The 20,293-nt window shown below is 44.4% G+C and overlaps 1 protein-coding gene across 1 annotated transcript; it reads left to right on the top strand.

Moving 5' to 3' along the window:
- Nucleotides 1–5,287: 5,287 nt before the first annotated feature.
- Nucleotides 5,288–8,136, top strand: LOC118473327 (ribosomal protein S3, mitochondrial-like). Its single transcript, XM_035962560.1, has one exon. The coding sequence runs from the start codon at nucleotides 6,826–6,828 to the stop codon at nucleotides 7,948–7,950; it is 1,125 nt and encodes a 374-aa protein (XP_035818453.1). The 5' UTR covers nucleotides 5,288–6,825; the 3' UTR covers nucleotides 7,951–8,136.
- The last annotated feature ends 12,157 nt before the right edge of the window (nucleotides 8,137–20,293 follow it).

Genomic DNA, 20,293 nt, shown 5'->3' with positions numbered 1-20,293 from the left:
TGGCTTACATGACATATCGGACATACTACAGCATGAGGCATACTGGACAGACTGCATAGGCTTAAGTAGTAGACTCATGGCTTACATACTGGACAGACTGACTCCTGTAATGCTTATTGCCAATCTAGCTAATGGGCTGACTTCATTGGCTTGCTCTCCTCACCTATGGATTCGTATTGAAGTCTTGGATGATGTAGTTTATCAATCTTAGAGCATGGTTCGTACCATACCTGTAGTGCCGTTCCTTGTGGTTCTTCTCCTGTGGTTGCTTTAACGAGCTGGAAGCGCCCTTCGACCGGCCCAGCGTTGCCGAAGAGGATTCGAAGACAAATGGCAATGAAAGGTTGTGGGAAGAGCTTATTTGAATGAAAAGAGCAGAAAGAAGCAAGTCGGGGTGAAGAAGACGTACGGTGAGACAAATACTGACTTGTAATCGCTGAGTCTACTGACTTGTATTCGCGGAGTCTATAGTATGCTCTTTTCTCTCTTTCTTGCAACTTCGTTCTTTTCTTTTTTGCATCCTTTTCTCAATGTCTTATTTGATCTCTTCCACCTTGCCTATGCCTATCGGGTATCCTGCCCCGGTGTATGTACCATAATGGATTTTAGCATAAGAACAGTGCTCTTCCTCGTTGGCTCGGTCCCCCCTCTCTCGTTGTCAGTTTGTCCACTAATTCTTCTTACCAAGGCACAAATCTGCTGCATCTATTTCAAGAGTTGCACCTCACTCGTCACCACGCCATATTGGCTTTTCTCTTTCCACTGCCTCAGCCACCACTCCTTAGCTGCATAATCCTTGACGAGATCGTAATGTTTAATTAGTTCCAGCCACGCTGTGTCAGATTTCATTCCTGATGCATTTTTCTTTTATTGTCTGGTGATTTTGAAAAGTCGGCACCCACAGATCTTCAGTGCGAATATTAGAGCAGACAACTCAAAATCGTGCGTAGGATAGTTATGCTAGTGGGCAACTGGCCTTTCCCATAGGCTATGACACAGCATAAGAAGAAAGCTTCGCTCAGCCTAAGTCAATAGGGTATGATCCGTCTCTGGCACGGGCATGGCTAGAATGGGCACGAACTGGTCATTGTCATAGGGATGCTAGCCATGGTGTAGTAGCATGATTATAATAGGGTTGAGGTCAAACTTTCTATTTGAATAGGGACCAGTTAATATATACATTTTGAAACTAGAAGGTGTTTCCTTAGCTTCAAAGTCTGGGTCGAATAAAGAGAAACTCCACTGGTAATGTGAAAAGAGCCCTACCCGCCTTCATAGAAGATAAGACGGAACAAACTTCTTCTTTGAAACTAGGCTAAGGCTTGTATTCTTTAAAGTATTTGTTTTCATTCTTTACCTTTCTTGCAGCTTTGGAAAGAGTTATCCAGCAAAATGAGATTCAAGTCCCTTGCCCTGGTACTTTCCTTATGATAGATGGTAGTTCGGTCGTTTATTCGCCCTCTCCCTAGTTTCAGTGAAGAATTGCTTGCTCTACCTACTACAAGAAGAACCTATCGTAGCATACTATGGAAAATTGAAGGGTGTGCGGACTTAATGACAAAGATTAAGGCCAGTACCTGTGTGTACTTGTGGTGTGGTATAGTAAGTGGTAAAAGGCAGGCTACTAAAGCGTCCGATGTGTGCACCTTTTTCACTGCTTCTACTAAGCCTTTTTGCATGGATTACGAACAAGACCCTCCTTCATCCCTATTGCTTCATGCTATGCTCTAAAAAAGCATTACCATTCATCCTCTCATTTTCCATAAGAGCAAAAGCAAGCTCAAAATCCAGAAACTGCGTTCGCAGCGGAACGGAAAGAAGACCCTTCCATTTTACTTTGAGGTGAAATGCAGAGAGTACACCAATTAATGTCTGCGAGTTAGGCACCAAGAGCAATAAGAAAGCGTTGGAAATGTTGGCTAATGGATGCAAATCTCATCCTTTGTCTTTGAGTTTATCTCTACCGCTGACGTCCACAACACTGCCTGGATTGAGACTCATTATCTCCTCCTGCCCCTACTTCTATGAGAGAATCATCCCACTTTAAGCCATATATCCCCCACATTGCTAATTAGTTTCCTTGCCAAAGTTTTTATTTCGGTATGTTATTTGAATACCGAACTTCTGTTCAAGCTATTTTTTAATAACCTTCACTGCAACAGGATAGATCCCTTTCACTTGAGATTCTTATTAATTATAGAGCTATCCAACCTTTTCTTCCTTCTTTCCACATCAAATCCACAGCACGCATGCTCAGGTTGAAAAGTCTTAAGTTAGACCATCTTCGCCAACTTATGCATGGATCCAAAAACGATATTCCTGCTTGACACACTTTGCCTTTACCCAGGATCACTCTTCTTCGGAAAAGCATACTCCATCTACTTTTTAATAGCTCCACTAAATGCTATTGCGTGAGGGTACTGTGCACCTACTTACATCTTAGCCTTGTACTGCGCCGGGTGCTTTGCTCACTATGAAAGCTGGTAATAAGATTCGATATAAGGAATGACTCAGCTACGCTTCCTTCTTCCGCACCAGTAGCTTCTAAGTCCAAATAAGGTTATTTCCTGGTCAATCGATCACATGATGACTTCTTCAATAACTCTTTGACCCTAACTATGTATGCATCTGCTTTGCCAATAATGAGATTTCCAAGCATTCCAGGCTTTGACACCACCTTTTTCTAGGCCATGTCAGAGCTAAAAAGAAGTTGTTAATTGATAAATAAAAGCAAAGAGATTTGAGCCATATGCATAAAGCTTAAACTTACTTATTGGCATACGAGCAGAAGCACAGGAAATGATGAGAGGCGCGCAGCGATTGATTACTAGCATATTCAATTAGACAGGTTTCTTTTCAATCAACACAAGCAGCAGGCGTAGCTTTTCATTCACTCGCTCTAAGCACGGGAATAGAATAAAGGTATGGGTCCCCCACCTTACCATCCGTTCTGTCAGACCAATTGCTAAAGAGTTTTATTCGATTTGAGACAATCAGGAGATGGGCCTTTCTCAAATTGAACAGCCGGCCGCTACTAAGCTATACTATATATAGGCTCTAAAGGTCTTACTTTAAGAGTACTCCTATTATGTATGGGTGGATCCGCTCTACGTAATGAAGCCAGCCTAATTGGATAGCAGCAGGACTTGCGAAGTACCCAGGCAGGATAGTAAGCTACTCATAAGGTTTTAGGGAATGGCGTTTGGACTCCAAGTCTATGCCTCCAACCATGTTACAAGTGCCCAAGTCTAAGTTCTTCCAAGAGTTCAGACAGGGGATAGGGTATTTACCGGTAAGCTCTTTCTCAATGCATATTTTAAAATCGATGGGGGTGGGTCGGATTTGAAAAGAAAGGACCCCTATTACGGAAGTAGCTCAGTCAGTCAGCTATCTTGAACGTTCTTTGCAAGCACTATTGAGCACTAAGCAACTCTTGCTGTCCCTAAAGGGCCCTTCTACCTTTTCAGAGATAGCTGGTACATGACATCCATTATATGCTATTTTGGAAGTGAGAGAATGCACAACATACTGACAGATAGGCCAAAGGCTCCCTTGGCTCCAAAAAGGAAGGACGGTGCCCTCTTTCTCGCTACATCGGTTTTCGTTTGGTTTATGCTTGCTTTCGTACTGTGTGTGATCTTTCCGACCTCTTCTCTTCCTTTCTTTTTGGCGAAGCGAAGAGAAAAAACGGGACCATGAGCACAGGAGCCGCAGGCGAGGGTACATGGACCGCATACAGGGTAGTTCCCCGCACTTGAAGCATAGCCCACGAGCACGGCGATAAGTTCGTTTGGTAAACAAACGGCTCTGCCCTAGCTTCTACTTCCTAGTTTAGTTGATATCTAGGTTCCAGTGTAGTAAGTCTTCCAAATGTATAAACACTTTTCTGGTGTGGTTGAACCTATGATTATGATCGGTTGGGCGATCCGCCTATAGCCAGCCTTGGTCCAGGGCGAGCATTCACAAAGGTTTTTCTTCTAAAGGAAAGAGGGCTAAGAAGTTCCAGGTGAGCGATCTACTCATCTTCCTGCTAAAGGCAATCTCTATTACCAGAACGTTTTTTCTTATTCTTTACCCAGGCAGGCCTATCTCAGTTCCGTTAGTAGTTAAAGAATATAAGGTACCATGATGTATTATTAGTTGGAACCAAGCATTATAGAAAGTACTAGTTATTACAAGCCTAGGTAGAGTGCTTTTATCCAGCCAGGTGAAGCTCCACTCAACAGCTTCCATCCACTGGGCTCTTCTTTACAGTACAGGCCATCAACAAGTAGAGGAAGGTCGATTGGATCATGTCCGAATCCCATTGCAGAAGAGTGAAAAGCAGATTTATGTATACATACCATATGACTGAACAACTCTTTTGACTGCAGACCCGTAGGAGGAAGGTGGAGTTAGTTAGATGAATTGCACCCGACATGGCTCGATGCGTCGCAGCACGCCATCCGTGGAAGAACACACATGAATAGAATAGGCCTCCATACTTGCCCAGCCCACAGCAAGCATCAGTGGTGGTCACAAAACCTGCACATTGTAATTCGATCATAATGTGAGTGCTTCCCCAGAGGCAGAAGCTGAGTCTACAAAAAGGTGGGAGCATAAAATGTAGGTGAGTCAATTGCGTGTGGCCTTCAAGTATTTCGTATTGTAACAATATTCAATCGGCATCCAAACAAAGGTGCATGTACGGTTCCTAAGGGATACAATTTTGTCCTAATCAACCAAACAAGCAACGGATTGAGCAACTAGCGCTAGGCGCATCCGTTTTCTTGCTTCATCGAGAAAGATTAAATAAGTTGATAGCGCGATCTCGTACTAACACATACTCTCTAAATATTGAAGAACTTGCATGCGGCCACAACCGCGGTATGAGTTCTGATCTCAGACTTTGTTTGGGGGCTGCTTGCCCCTTCGCGTCGACAAGGAAACTGTGGACGACAATGGGTTTAGAATTAGAATAGAACGAGGACCCTATCGAACAAATAGAGGAAAGGGCAGAAAGGGGCAAAAGTAAAGTCTAAGCGACATATGGCACGAAAAGGAAATCCAATTTCGGTAAGACTTGATCTGAATCGTAGTTCAGATCCAAGTCGGTTCAGTGAGGGCGACCGCGAAAGTCACCGAATGGGTTCGGTCCGTCTTTTCCTGATCTTTGTTTGTCCCCCCAAAGGCGTGAGAGGACGTTGCAGATGTCCGGGACGGACACGACTTCTTCTAACGCTAGAAGACCACAGGAAGAAACCCGGGACCAGAGCATGTCGTGAAAGACGCACACGGGGCAGGCGTGCTTCGACCGTGTCTCCGGGGCACAGTTGAATGTAGATATCATGAACGCGAGGATAAGGATACCAGGCCGAGAAACCCGGGCAAGTACTCTACTCCCCTAATGTGCCGATCGCTAGCGCATCCAGGGCCCCGGCGCCCAGCTCCGCTGGAGAGGCCGTCACTGATCTTAAAAGTGCGTCTGCGGTTCGGATAGACTGATTCTGCGAACGCCTAGCCCCAGGAATCAAGAAAAAAACAAGTGCTAAGTTTCATTTCAGATCAGTGAATAAACCGAAAAAAGAGACCTTTTTCGCTCGGCGCCGCACTATGCTCCGCTTCAACAAATGAGAGTTTTCGGTGGAACCGGTGAACCACGCGAGCTGGTTAGATGCGTGGGGCAGAGGGCTCGTAGTACCTGATAGCGCAGCTATGCAGTGGAAGGGAAGGAGCCTAAATCGACCCCCTTCTTTCTTTTTTATTCAAAGACATAAAAGCACAGTACAAAGAGATTGGACTCTCGGATGAGACCTTGCAGCTACCGTTCCGACGCGCCCCTGACCCTATCTTGATTAAAAAAAACCGAAAACCCTCTCTAAGGTGGAGCCTAGTTGAAGCTGTCATTCAAAGAAAAAATGGGAATCAAAATCCACTTTTAGGGATATAGATGAAGTCTCGCTCAGTAAAGAGAGTTGTAGATTCGTAGAAGAGGATCAGAGTACGCGCGCTACAAAAGGCAGCTAGCCAATGAAAGTAAGTGGAAAGAATATAGTACTTTTGTACTGACCCCTCCGGGGCCCCCGGTTGTTTTGGCGCGCCCTACCCCAACGTTAGACTATTGCCTTTTTAGCCTACGCTTGCTGCTTGCAGCATGGATTCGATAGATCTATCGAATCCATGCTTCCCCCGCCCCGAAGCGAGACTCTATCCAGATCTCAAAGAATAACGAGCTAGGCGGCCGGCGGGCAAAGAAAGGGGGCGGGCCGGCCGGTCGGGGCCTTGGCGATACGTTCTTCTTTCGAAGCGTTTTGCCAATAGAGCGAGGGCGTCCTTCTGGGGTGGGGCGTTTACTTGAAAATGACAACCGCCTGTTCCAGCAGCGGGGGCCTTGCACGAAAGCAAACCGCCCGATTAAGTAGCAGTTGCTTCGCTGATGGGCCCTGCGAGGGGGGCATTGTCCCTCAGTTCTTACCAACCTCAGGTGTGTAATCGACATCTAACTTATTATCTTCTATTTTTCATGCAAGCTACTGAGATATGCCTCAGCTGTCCATTTCTTATTCATTCAGGGCGCCCCTAGTGGACTTGGCGGTGCTCCTTTCTAAAACCAGAACAACTCTGAACGTTAGGGAAAATAAGGGAAGACCACCTGAGCGAACCGACCGAAGGGACTTTCTTACTTATCCGAACCGAACGTTAGCGGCTTAAGCTAAGCCTATCACGAGCAGCGTTGCTGCTTGATCGGCGGGGAGGAAGATCTCCAAGTATGGGGCAAAGGATCAAGCGCTTTTACTTTGCTTTGTCCCCCGGGATCCACCACAGGTTGGGTTTGAGAGCCGTGTGATGGGTGACTATCTAGCACGGTTCAGAGAGCACGTGTATGTAGTCTGCGCTGGTGAATGGAAGCCCCCGCCGCAAAAAAGAAGCGGCTTTTCCCACGGCTCTGTCACCATTGACTCTATTTATTATTATGGTAAATCATTGTATCAAGATGTCAATCTTAGATCTTATTTCAGTTCGATACGTCCACCTACGAGACTCACCTTTGGCTTTCGTCTCGGTAGGTGTATTATTCTACATTTTCCCAAAAGGACATTCATTCATTTCTTTCTTCCCCGTCGACCACTACGACTAAAACGACGCGACAAATCAAGACCCGGAAAGGATAAGGGCCGGTGGTGGGCATTTGGGAAAGTCGGGCCGATCGGGTGTCTTCATTCAAGCGAGGGTACAGAGGAAGAACGAAACGAAGTGAGAGGCCGGGGGGCAGGGAAAAGAGTCGAGTCGATCGACCGGGAGAAGCAAAACGAAATCAGGATTTGGCCGAAAAAGATGCAACGTTATGGATACCATGACCGATCACCATCGAGAAAGAAGAATTTTTCTAAATCACTTCGGGTGAGCGGGGCCTTCAAGCATCCGAAATACGCCGGGGTTGTAAATGACATAGCCTTCCTGATAGAAAATGACGACTCCTTCATAAAAACAAAGTTATTCAAGTTCTTTTTTTTACCAAAGAAGTCCCGCTCTGACGGCCCGACGAGTCATCTACTAAAAAGGACCCTCCCCGCTGTGCGCCCCTCCTTGAATTATTCGGTCATGCAATACTTTTTTAATACAAAGAACAAAATGCATTTCGACCCCGTCGTAGTTCTCAATCATTTCGTGGCACCGGGTGTGGCTGAACCATCTACGATGGGGGGAGCGAAGGGAGGAAGCTTAGATAAGAGAATACGCTCTCGCATCGCTTTTTTTGTAGAAAGCTCGACCAGCGATAAAAAGTGTTTGGCCCGAGCCAAAAAGAGGTTGATCCACTTCATTCGCCAAGCGAATGATCTTCGCTTCGCGGGAACAACAAAAACCACCATCTCGCTCTTTCCTTTCTTCGGTGCTACCTTTTTTTTTCAAGGGATGGGGTTGGGGTGTATAATAACCCATTTTATGAGTATGCCCGGGAACAACTCCTAGGTCAATTAAGGATCAAATGTAGGAACCTCATGGGTAAGGATAAGGTAATGGAATTGATAGAGAAATTCATAGACCTAGGTAGGATAGGCAAATTGATAAAGGGAATAGAGATGATGATAGAGATCATACTGAGAAAGAGGAGAATTCCGTACGGGTACAACTCTTATTTGAACGAAGTGCAAAAAATGCGATCTTTTTTGTCTAATAGAACAAACACTAATACCTTAATTGAGTCGGTAAAGATCAAATCAGTTTATCAAAGTGCTTCTCTGATTGCTCAAGACATCTCTTTTCAACTGAGGAACAATCCAATCTCATTTCGTTCCATTTTTAGTAAAATAGTTAAGGATATTCCATTAATAATGCCAAAAGGGGTGGAGGGGATACGTATTTGTTGTTCTGGTCGATTAGGGGGTGCGGAAATAGCTAGAACTGAATGCGGAAAGTATGGAAAAACATCTTGTAATGTATTTAACCAGAAAATCGATTATGCTCCTGCGGAAGTATCTACTCGTGACGGAATTTCAGGTGTCAAAGTGCGGATCTCATATAGTCAAAATAAGAAGGGACGTGCTATATCCGAAACGTACGAAATATAGTAAATATAGTAAATGCAGATGTAGTAGGGGTCGCGAACCGGATGGTACACAACTTGGTTTTGGAAGATATGGCACCAAAAGTAGTAGAGCTGGTCGTCTTTCATATCGAGCCATTGAAGCAGCGCGTCGGGCTACAATCGGACAATTCCGTCGTGCTATGAGCAGACAATTCCGAAGAAATTGTAAGATATGGGTAAGAGTTCTCGCAGATCTTCCTATTACGGGGAAACCCGCAGAAGTTTGAATGGGAAGAGGAAAAGGAAATCCTACGGGTTGGATTGCTCGTGTGTCCACGGGACAAATCCCATTTGAAATGGATGGTGTGAGTTTGTCAAATGCTCGACAAGCCGCTAGATTAGCGGCGCATAAACCATGTTCGTCAACCAAGTTTGTTCAGTGGTCGTAACGTAATTGGTTAGTGGGGAAAAACCGGGCCGGGACTCAAAATAATTTTACGAAGTGTTTGTTCCGGAAGTGGAAAGACAAAGAGGGATAGGGAGTGTTGGGGACTTGTTCTCAAATGCTAAGAATTAAGAACAAGGCAACATAGAAAATGTTAAGTGTAAAAGTCCTTCGTCCTCCATAACATTATATCCCTTTGGGATATAAAGCATCTCGGACGAAGGTTACGAAGGACGTACCTTCGTAAGCATGACAACGAGGAACGAAACATTCATATAAACCATGAGATATGAAAATATTTAAATGTTATCATAGAACCATCTCCATTTTTATTATTATAAACAAATGTAAATGACTTCAAATTACAAATGTACCTTCGGTCTTGAAGAATACAAGCGTGATGCGAAGGCAAATGACAGGTTCGCGTGAACAGTACGGGGGTACTGTTCATCTATTTATAGACACAGGACGCAGCCTGTGACGAATTACAATTATGCCCTTTACAAAAGTTTACAACATTATCTTAGACCTCTATGGATAAAAAGGTCATTCTATCTTTATGTCGGTTTGTAACGCCGAAGCTCCATAAAAAGGAACCTTCGGCCATTTCCTGGGGACGATTTCAACCGAAGCTGCTTCTTCGCGCAAGACCTTCGGCGCAACGAAGCATGGCCCCAACAGTAGCCCCTTTCGCGGCGCTAGATCGTTTTTCGTAACGAGCTTGAACCGTGAAAAAATCCTCTCAAGCTTCGGGAAGCCGAAGGTCCAAAAAACACCTTCCCTGAGCTCGTTGCCGAGAAACGATTCATTTCCCGAGATCGTGTCGGTCCCACCTTGCAGAGTCACTGTTTGGTCTTTGCGGTCCACTGCGCAGCGAGTACAAGTTACTGCCCGCCTGGTGTAAAAACCCTGCCGCTTCGCCTTCTTACCTGCAGCACTATATAAACAGACGAGTAGGTGTGAAGTTACCACAGCATTTACTGCTATTTGCACTGTTTTGCTGCCAAAATTTTTAACCATCACCGAAGCTTGTTTGTCAGGTTTGAACGAAGCTCCATCTTGAAGCCTGCTTCGGATAAAAAAGTATTAAAGTTTCACAAGTTCGTAATTAAATGGCCAGAGTTCGCTCTACAGCTAGGGTTGAGCGTGAGGGGGACGAAACTGAAGCTTCGGAGACTGTGCCCATCTCCGAAGCGATGCAGCGCTCCGGACTGGTGACTGCGGAAGAAATGCCTGCTGTCGAAGCAAACCCGACAGCTGCCGAAGGAGAAGGGAACATTGAAGAAACCGACTCCGAAGATGACTACCGTATTGCCATGCCCAGCAAACCCAGCCACCTAGACTTCGGAAAATCGACTGTTTCAAAGGTTGATCTCGCCAAGATGGTGAAAGCAGGTTTTTTCAGTGAAGATCAGAAGAAGCTACTTCGCTTCGGAGGAGAAGAGACCACCCCGAAGCCAGAGAAGGACGAGGTTGTCATCTTCAAAAGCTTTTTAAAGGCTGGGCTAAGATTCCCTGTTCACGAGATTGTTGCGGAGATATTGAAGAGGTTTGGCATCTACCTTCACCAGTTAACTCCTAACGCTATCGTTAGGCTTAGCGTTTATATTTGGGCCCTCCGAAGCCAAGCAGTGGAGCCTTTTGCTGACAGTTTCTGTCGAGTTCATGAATTGCATTATCAAACAAAGGCCCGAAAAGATGGGCTTCATGAAAACTTCGGTTGCTACAATTTTGCCTACCGGAAAACCGCAAAGTTTCCTGTAATTAGCTACCGAAGCAAATGGCCGGCAGGCTGGAAATCAGAATGGTTCTATGTCAAGGTTGATGAGGACAAGGAGAAGCTTGTGCAAAGTCCACTCGAGCTAACTTTCGGAGAAACCCGACCCCACTGCAACATGACACCAGAGGGTCAAACTCAACGGGCAATGGATGAATTCAGAATCATTGCAGAGCATATTGGTACCAGGGATCTGGTTCAAGAATTCTTAGCATTCAAAGTCTTCCCTACTCTGAAAAAATGGGAAATGCCAAAGTTAAAGGGGGAGAAGAAGGAAGGGGATCTTGTCCGGCTTCCTTACCACTTCAAATTCAAGAAATATTTTAAGAAGCCCTGCCAAGAGTGGCTGGACACAGTTGAGGTGATGTGTAATGAAATTCTTGGAAATTATTCGAAAAAAGAAGATCAACTGATGACAGCAGCCTTCGGTACCCGTCCGAAGCGAAGGCTGAACCGAGTGCTTGATGCACTGGGCTTCGAATATCCTGACTATGCGCAGCTGAACAAGGATGCTGAGGGCCAGAGAAGAAAAAGAGAGGCCGAAGCTTTAAACAAGGATGAAGAACAACCACCAAAAAAGAAGAAAATTGTCAAGAGAAAAATATCAACTCCAAAGCGAAAACTATCCGAAGGAGAGGGGACCCCCACACCACCTTCTACCAGCGACGTGGAGGAAATTCGAAAGGTAATGACTGAACCCATGCCCACGAAGCTAAGTCCATTAGGGCCTCGACTGACGAAGCTTTTTCAAAAGGTGGCGGAGCCGGAAAAAACGAAGATAACCAAAGCAAAAAGGCAAAGAATTATTGCCGTAACAGAAGTTATTGACAAGACGCCACCGAGAGCATCAATTCAGAAAACAGCAGCTGCTGAAGACACAACAAACGTCGAAGTCGCACCTTCGGAGGTCGCGGCTACCGAAGCCGCTACAGCCGAAGATGTGAACTTAGAGACTACCATTGAGAATATCGACAAAATTTTAGAAGACATGGCTGCAGAAGAAGCTGCCGCTGCTGCTAAAAAAGTCATGGCCGCAGTGCCTGAGAAGAGGAAAGAAATAGCCGAAGTCGCTTCGGACGACGAAGCCTACACATTTCAAAATTTAATTGGGCAAAAACTTTCGGAGGACGAAATAGAAGAGCTAAAAGACTATGCCAAATCTTGCGGATACAGGCCAGGAGCTCTTCTATTCGGAGGTGTGGACGATGAAAAATTAGGCTGCATTCGAGACCAAACCGGAGCTAAGGTCATTGGTACTCTGTCAAAGAGTATCGGTTTTCCGAAGCTAGAGATAGATATCAGCCGCTACCGACGACAGCATATCGTCGGCAGCTTATTTTATTCCAATTTCAAGGTAAACAATCTTTTCTCTGCCCCTTATTGCTTTGGATAATGAAAATGTTACTAACGAAAACTGTTTTTGTGCAGAGCATGCTACTGAGCAAAGCTCTGAAGATGCAGCAGGATTTGGAGGACAAAAAACACGAAGCTATAATTGGAAATTTAGAGAGCAAAATAAAAGAACAATCAGCCATCATCGAAAAGAAAGACTTCGAACTTCAATCAACCGAAGGCTTGCTGGCAGAGACCGAAGCTAAAATATCAGAATTGAATTCGAAACTTATCGGTCAATCAAAACAGTTTGAACAAGAAAAACTAGAGCTTAATTCTAAACTTGAAGCCGAAGTCCAAGCCAACTCAAATTTGAAGAAATCATTAACAAGCCTTCAGGATAAATGTTTGAATTTTAGCAACAATTGTATCCAACAACTAAAGAAGATCTTTTACTCAGTTGGAGCCAGCAGCGGGAAATTTACCCCTTCGGATGAAGATTTACCAAAAGCCTTCGATCATATCGAAGCTGAAATTGAAGAACTTGACGAAGTTATAGCTGGGCACGGTGACTTCTGTGCCTGGGTAGCTTCTCGGGGTACTGCTGCAGCATTCCTGAAGGCTGGCTGCGAGCATGGAAAGATCGTCAACAGGCCCAACTTCACCCTGTCTCCATCAATCCTGGACGATATACCTGACCTCGCCCGAAGTATCTCAAATAGATTTATAAAAATGATATGGACAAAAGGCGGACGGGAGAAGGCTGGAGACGAAGCTCGAAGTCATCTTGAACCAGTAAGAAATCCTTCTTTGTACTTACCTTCTCCTTCATACTTGATTTTTACTCTGGATACCTGGATTCATGTAGGATGACGAAGCTGAAGATGATTAAAGAATATGCCGCCGAAGCGGAAGCCTGAAGAAGATTAGTAGTAGTAGGCTAGAAAATACTGAGGAAAATTTGTAACAACTTGTTGTAAATACAATTAAACCGTTCTCAAGGAACTTTGTACATACCTTGTAATATATCCTTACCCTTTTATTAAGACGCTTTGATGTGGACGAAATCAATATTTTGAGCCGAAGGCGAAAAAAACACCTTCCCTTCTTTTCGTACACAACGAAGCATTAAAGACTGCTTCTTCTTTCTGCGGAAGCTTTGCTTTTTTGTACAAAACATAAAAGACTACTTCTTCTTTCTGCCGAAGCTTTTCTTTTTTGTACAAAACATAAAAGACTACTTCTTCTTTCTGCCGAAGCTTTTCTTTTTTGTACAAAACATAAAAGACTACTTCTTCTTTCTGCCGAAGCTTTTCTTTTTTGTACAAAACATAAAAGACTACTTCTTCTTTCTGCCGAAGCAACCACTTAGTAACACAGATGCCATGAATGAATGCTTATGAATGCAAATGCTATGATGTAATGTGTTGTGCGAATGAATGTCCAAAACATATAACCGAAGTCACACTCAACCATTATTTCCTTGGAATCAACCACACATCAGCTCTGCATTCCCTTAGGAACGACTTTGGAGCTTCCTCGTCTTTTACTTAGACGGTATAAACTCTGCATTCCCTTAGGAACGACTTTGGAGTTTCTTCGCCTTTTACTTAGGCGGTATAAACTCTGCATTCCCTTAGGAACGACTTTGGAGTTTCTTCGCCTTTTACTTAGGCGGTATAAGCTCTGCATTCCCTTAGGAACGTCTTTGGAGCTTCTTCGTCTTTTACTTAGACGGTACCAGCGTTGACTTTTCGCTGAGAGCTCTGCATCCCCTTAGGGACGTCTTTGGAGCTTCTTCTCTTTTTTCTTTTTCAGTTTCTGCACTCGATGGTGCGTTCTCAGCTGTTACATTTACATTTTTTGGGGGATTTTGCTCTTATAAGACTAAAAAAGGAAATTACACATGATGGCCCCATTAAAAACCTTTCTCCCCCTTCGGAAAGGAAAAGGGTGCCATGAAAAAGAAAAGAAAAAACATGAAAATTTACATCATGTTATACATAGTATCGCCGAAGCTCATCCGCATTCCAAGACCTTGGAATTTCGTTGCCATCCATGTCCTTCAATCTGTACGATCCAGGCCTTGACGAAGATACTACTAAGAATGGTCCTTCCCATTTCAACTGTAGCTTACCCACTGTATCTGGGTTAGCCACTCTCCGAAGCACCAAGTGCCCCGGCTCAATATTTTTTAGCCGGACTTTTCTATCTCGCCATTTAACTGTTTCAGCCTGATATTTATTGATATTCTCCACGGCCTGAAGCCTGATCCCTTCTAAAGCATCCTTTTCCACAAGGCAAGCATCTTCGGGACCTGATTCTGCCGAAGCTACTACTCTTATTGATCCAGCTTTGGCTTCTTCCGGGGTTATTGCTTCGTCTCCGAATAATAACTTGAATGGGGTAAAGCCTGTAGACCTTGATGCTGTTGTATTGTGGCTCCACACCACTTTGGTTAACTGGTCTGGCCACTTTCCCCTGGGTTGATTGAAGATTAGCTTCATTATTCCTGTCATTATAATGCCGTTGGCCCTTTCAACAAGCCCATTCGACTCCGGATGCCTGACTGATGCAAAATGGATCTTCGTTCCAATTTGATCACAAAAGTTTCTGAAAGCTTCGGAGTCGAACTGCGTTCCATTGTCTACAGTGATGGCCTTCGGTACTCCGAAGCGACAGACAATGTTCTGCCAGAAAAACTTTTGAACAGTGGCCGAAGTTATTGTAGCTAGTGGCTTCGCCTCAATCCATTTGGAAAAATACTCCACAGCTACTACAACATATTTTAGATTCCCTTGGGCCGGTGGTAATGGACCCAACAAATCAAGGCCCCATCTTTGCAATGGCCAGATGGGTTGTATCAGCTGTGTCAAGGACGAAGGTTGCTTTTGATCTCTTGCACATTTTTGACAACCTTCGCACTTTTGGACTAACTCCGCTGCATCCGAAGCTGCCTTCGGCCAATAAAAACCTTGGCGGAACACTTTTCCAAGTAACGGCCTGGATCCGATGTGGGATCCACACAGGCCTGCATGTATCTCTTTCATCAACTCTATACCTTCGGCTCTAGATAAGCACTTGAGCAGCGGAGCGCAAACTCCATGTTTGTATAATTCCCCTTCTATCATGACATACGGACGAGCTCTTGCCTCTACTCTTTTATTGTAAGCTTCGTCATCTGAAAGGAACTTACCCTGAAGGTAAGAGATTATTTCAGTTCTCCAATCTTCGCTGTAAACAGGAGATATGTTGAGGACTGCTCTTTCAAGGAGCTCCACTGAAGGTGCCTTTATTGTTTCGAAGAACACATCCGAAGGTAACGGCAACCCCTGTGCCGCAGACTTAGCTAGCAAATCAGCATGCTCATTTTGTCCTCGAGGGATATTCTTGACAGAGAATCCTTCGAAGGATGCTTCGATCCTTCGGACCGTATCTAGATATTTTTCAAGCTTCGGATCTTTAGCCTTGCAACTTTTGTCAACATGACCCGAAATCACCTGGGAATCAGTTTTAAGAATTGCCCTTCTGATTCCCATTGCCTTTAATTTCCGAAGACCCAGAAGCAGGGCTTCGTACTCAGCAATATTGTTTGTGCAGCTGAAATCAAGTCTTGCTGCATAACAAGTTTTGACCTTGGATGGTGAAACCAACACAGTAGCTGCTCCTGCTCCGAAGATTCCCCAAGATCCATCACAAAATACTGTCCACACTTCGGCATCTTTATTTGCTTCTTCATCCTGAGCCCCTGGCGTCCAGTCGGCAATGAAATCTGCCAATGCTTGAGACTGGATCGAAGATCTATGCACATAATCAATGTAAAATTCGTTGAGCTCTGCAGCCCATTTCCCAATCCGTCCAGTAGCTTCTCTATTTCTCATTATATCCTTCAACGGCTGCGAAGAAGGAACAATGATATTGTATGCCTGAAAATAATGCCGAAGCTTCCTGGAAGCCATTAAAACGGCATATAATACCTTCTCCAGCTCTGTATAATTTTTCTTTGAGACACTAAGGACCTCAGATACAAAATACACTGGAACTTGCTTCTTGAGCTGGCCATCAAGCTTCTCCTGGACAAGTGCCGCACTTACTGCTGAGTGCGAAGCTGCCACATATAGCAACAGAGGAGCCCCTGGCGTTGGTGGAGTTAATGTTGTGAGATCTATCAAGTATTGCTTCAACTCTTCGAAGGCTTTTTGTTGACTTGGGCCCCATTGAAAGACTTCGGCTGACTTCAGCACCTCGAAAAATGGTAAGTTTCTTTCTGCTGATCTGGATATAAATCTGTTGAGAGATGCCAGCCTTCCTGTCAATCTTTGGGCCCCTTTTCTTGTAGTTGGTGGCTCCATTCGAAGTATAGCTTCGATTTTATTTGGATTAGCTTCGATTCCCTTTGTTGAAACCAAGCATCCAAGAAATTTACCCTTCTTTACTCCGAAGACACATTTCTCTGGATTCAGCTTCAAACCAGCTTGTCTGAAGCTGGCGAAGGTCTCCTGCAGATCAGCAATATGATTTTCCTGCTTCGTGCTTTTGACGATAATGTCATCAACATAGGTCAACACATTTCTGCCTATTTGAGACTGAAGAACCTTCGCAGTCATTCTGCTGAAACTTCCTCCAGCGTTTTTGAGCCCTTCAGGCATCCGAAGATAGCAATACGTGCCACTTGGAGTTATGAAGCTAGTTTTCGGCTCATCTTCCTTTTTCATCCAGATTTGATGATATCCTGAGTAACAGTCCAAGAGACTCATGAGCTCTGAAGAAGCTGCTGCATCGACTAGAGAGTCTATCCTTGGCAACGGGAATTCGTCCTTCGGACAAGCCTTGTTGAGATCTGTGAAATCGATACACATTCTCCACTTGCCATTGGCCTTCTTCACCATAACAGTGTTAGCTAGCCACTCTGGATACTTCACTTCTCTGATAACTCCTGCACTGAGGAGTCTTTTTACTTCATTGCGAGCCCCTTCGGCCTTGTCATCAGACATTTTCCGAAGCCTCTGCTTTCGGGGTCTGAAGGATGGGTCAACATTGAGCGAATGTTCAATAACATCCCGATTTACTCCACAGAGATCATTAGCCGACCATGCAAAAACATCTTTGTTGTTGAATAAAAACCTTATCAAGGTTTTCTCCTGGTCTTCAGATAATTGCGAGCCCAACAGCACCTTCTGCTCTGCTATGTCCTCACACAATAGCATGGGCTTCGGCTGATCTGCTGAAGCTGCCTTCTCCCTTCTGAATTTGTACTGTTCACAAGCTTCGGCTCCATCTATATTATGGATTGCTTTGGAGTCAGTCCAGTTACCTTCGGCCCTTCTTGCGGCTTCCTGACTTCCATGGATAGCAATGGGTCCCTGTTCCGAAGGTATCTTCATGCAAAGATAAGCAGGATGAAGGATTGCTTCGAAGGCATTAAGAGTACCACGACCAACAATTGCATTATAAGGATATTCCATGTCAACAATGTCAAACACAACTTGCTCAGTTCTAGTGTTGTTGATGAATCCGAAGGTCACTGACATGGTGATCTTGCCCAATGCTACAATCTGTCTTCCTCCGAAGCCACAGAGAGGGTGTGTAGCATCATGAATCTTATCTTCTGGCTCTTGCATTTGTCTGAAGGCTTTAGCAAATATGATGTCAGCTGCACTGCCTGTGTCAACCAAGACATTGTGGACCAGAAATCCTTTGATAACACAAGAGATAACCATGGCATCGTTGTGTGGGTAATCTTTGAGCTGAAGGTCCTCTTGGGAGAAGGTAATAGGAATGTGAGACCATCTTGATTTGATGAAGGGTCCTTGCACCCCAACATGCTGTACTCTTCTCTGTGCTTCCTTCTTCTGCTTCTTGTTAGCTGGCTCTGAGGATGAGCCACCTGTGATCGGGAGCACCAGCTTCGGGTCCGAAGCAACTCCAGCTTGGTTGTTGAACGAAGCCATCAGCTCAAAAAGTGGAAGTGAGTTCACCGGAGGTGGGCGCCAATGTTGGGGACTTGTTCTCAAATGCTAAGAATTAAGAACAAGGCAACATAGAAAATGTTAAGTGTAAAAGTCCTTCGTCCTCCATAACATTATATCCCTTTGGGATATAAAGCATCTCGGACGAAGGTTACGAAGGACGTACCTTCGTAAGCATGACAACGAGGAACGAAACATTCATATAAACCATGAGATATGAAAATATTTAAATGTTATCATAGAACCATCTCCATTTTTATTATTATAAACGAATGTAAATGACTTCAAATTACAAATGTACCTTCGGTCTTGAAGAATACAAGCGTGATGCGAAGGCAAATGACAGGTTCGCGTGAACAGTACGGGGGTACTGTTCATCTATTTATAGACACAGGACGCAGCCTGTGACGAATTACAATTATGCCCTTTACAAAAGTTTACAACATTATCTTAGACCTCTATGGATAAAAAGGTCATTCTATCTTTATGTCGGTTTGTAACGCCGAAGCTCCATAAAAAGGAACCTTCGGCCATTTCCTGGGGACGATTTCAACCGAAGCTGCTTCTTCGCGCAAGACCTTCGGCGCAACGAAGCATGGCCCCAACAGGGAGCTCGCCTCCTTCTTTTTTGTAATCGCCGAAATGGAAATTGTACGACGACCCTTCTTGTTCCAGGCATACGACCCTGAGACGTGACGGTGTCACTTTTCCGGCCCGGTAAAGTGACAGTTATATAAAAAAGAATAAGAAAGAGAAGCGTGATGTTGTCAGCAATCAAATTATCGTAAATAGATAGTATAGTACGGTTGCGTTGTTTCAATTTCTGTTCGTCGGTCCTTGGGTTACGAAGAAGAAGATGCACAAAGACTCCCATGTCTTTCTTTTGGTTGGAAAACCCAACCTGCGATTTCAGATAAGTCTTTCTGCTTAGAGCAAAGCAAGAAGCGGAGCTACAATCATGCTTTCTTAAGTATGGAGAACAATATTTTACTTAGTTCATTTGAAACGTCAGTACTACTCTGTGCTATTTGTACTATTATTTTAGTAGGCACGGCCACGTGCAGAAGATTAAGGGGGGAACAGACCTCACTTGGTAAACGACCGAGGGAAGATGAAATTCTTGACTTACCCCAAAAGCGAATTTGGAAACGGGGGAGTCATCATCCTCCGGTCAACCCGGAAGCCCCACAAATCGAGGGGGTCCCGGAAGCCCCTCAACTAGAGGCGGGGACTCCAGTGGCTTCCCCCGTCCAAGTAGAAGAAGTGAAGCAAGAAGGACACCAGAAATGCAGGGACATAATTGGAATTCAAGATGAATCACGGTAAACACTTGTAGATCTTTCAGCTACACCATATGACCTAAAGTGAGAATAACTATTCGTTCTGGTATCACCCCTCTAAGCACCTCTTAATGATCCTAATTACCTAAAAAGAGAAAAGACTGGGACCGTCTCAACTGTAGCAGGGGTAATGTGCCCAAGAGCTCCTATCCTAGGCTTTCCCAGGCACCTAACCTAGCCTTGACATAGCATTCCTGTCTACACCTCTAGGCTACGAGCAAATAGTATTTCTAATACATAAATTAGAGTGCTTTGTTGGCTGAAAGACTATGGAATTAGAGAAAGAAACAGTCTCCCACTGGCAATTCTTCACAAGTTCGAAACTTAACACGAACCCTTGATCGCTGTAGCTGAAGTGGTAAAACAAGAAAAATTGGTTCTTTTAGCCTTTCCTTCCCTATTTGACTTTCCTTATTCTAAATGGGAATCTTTCTTTGAAGAAATAAGAAAGGACTACTTGGAAAGTGACACAGACACTGGTACATCAGGAAAACCTTTAGAACTCACCGTTCAACTTGATCTTCGCAGGAAAAAGCTTCTTCTCTATTAGGACCTAATAGCAATAAATAGACCAGCCAGGCGAGTGAGAAAGGAGGAAACATTACTCTCTTTCTGCAAAGTCCGAGTCCCATTTGATGAGCCAAAAGAACCATCTCTATCTCTTCTTATATTCCAGAGATTACTCGCTCACCTACAATGCTTTGGGCCCAGTCTTCTCTATGCATGGATGGCTTTGAAAGAAAGATAACTAGAATCAATCTCTTCTCCTAGGAAAAGAATCGGATTTCTTCGAAGAGCTGCGAACTTGACCAGAAGAAAGGTCAGTGTAGAGAAGCTCGGTCAGTGATAGTCTTCCCCCGACCGTATTCTGACTAGAAAATCTGGCTTCTATTACAATTACAAGTTCCGTTCCTAATGAAACTA

This window comes from Zea mays, chromosome 9 (assembly GCF_902167145.1).
Source record: "Zea mays cultivar B73 chromosome 9, Zm-B73-REFERENCE-NAM-5.0, whole genome shotgun sequence".
In the NCBI taxonomy this organism is placed as follows: Eukaryota; Viridiplantae; Streptophyta; class Magnoliopsida; order Poales; family Poaceae; genus Zea; species Zea mays.
This window is presented reverse-complemented; position numbering and strand designations above follow the sequence as displayed.

Bases quoted from the DNA above. Each gene is read 5' to 3' on its own strand.
- LOC118473327 (XM_035962560.1), top strand. From the start codon at position 6,826: ATGGGTGACTATCTAGCACGGTTCAGAGAGCACGTGTATGTAGTCTGC.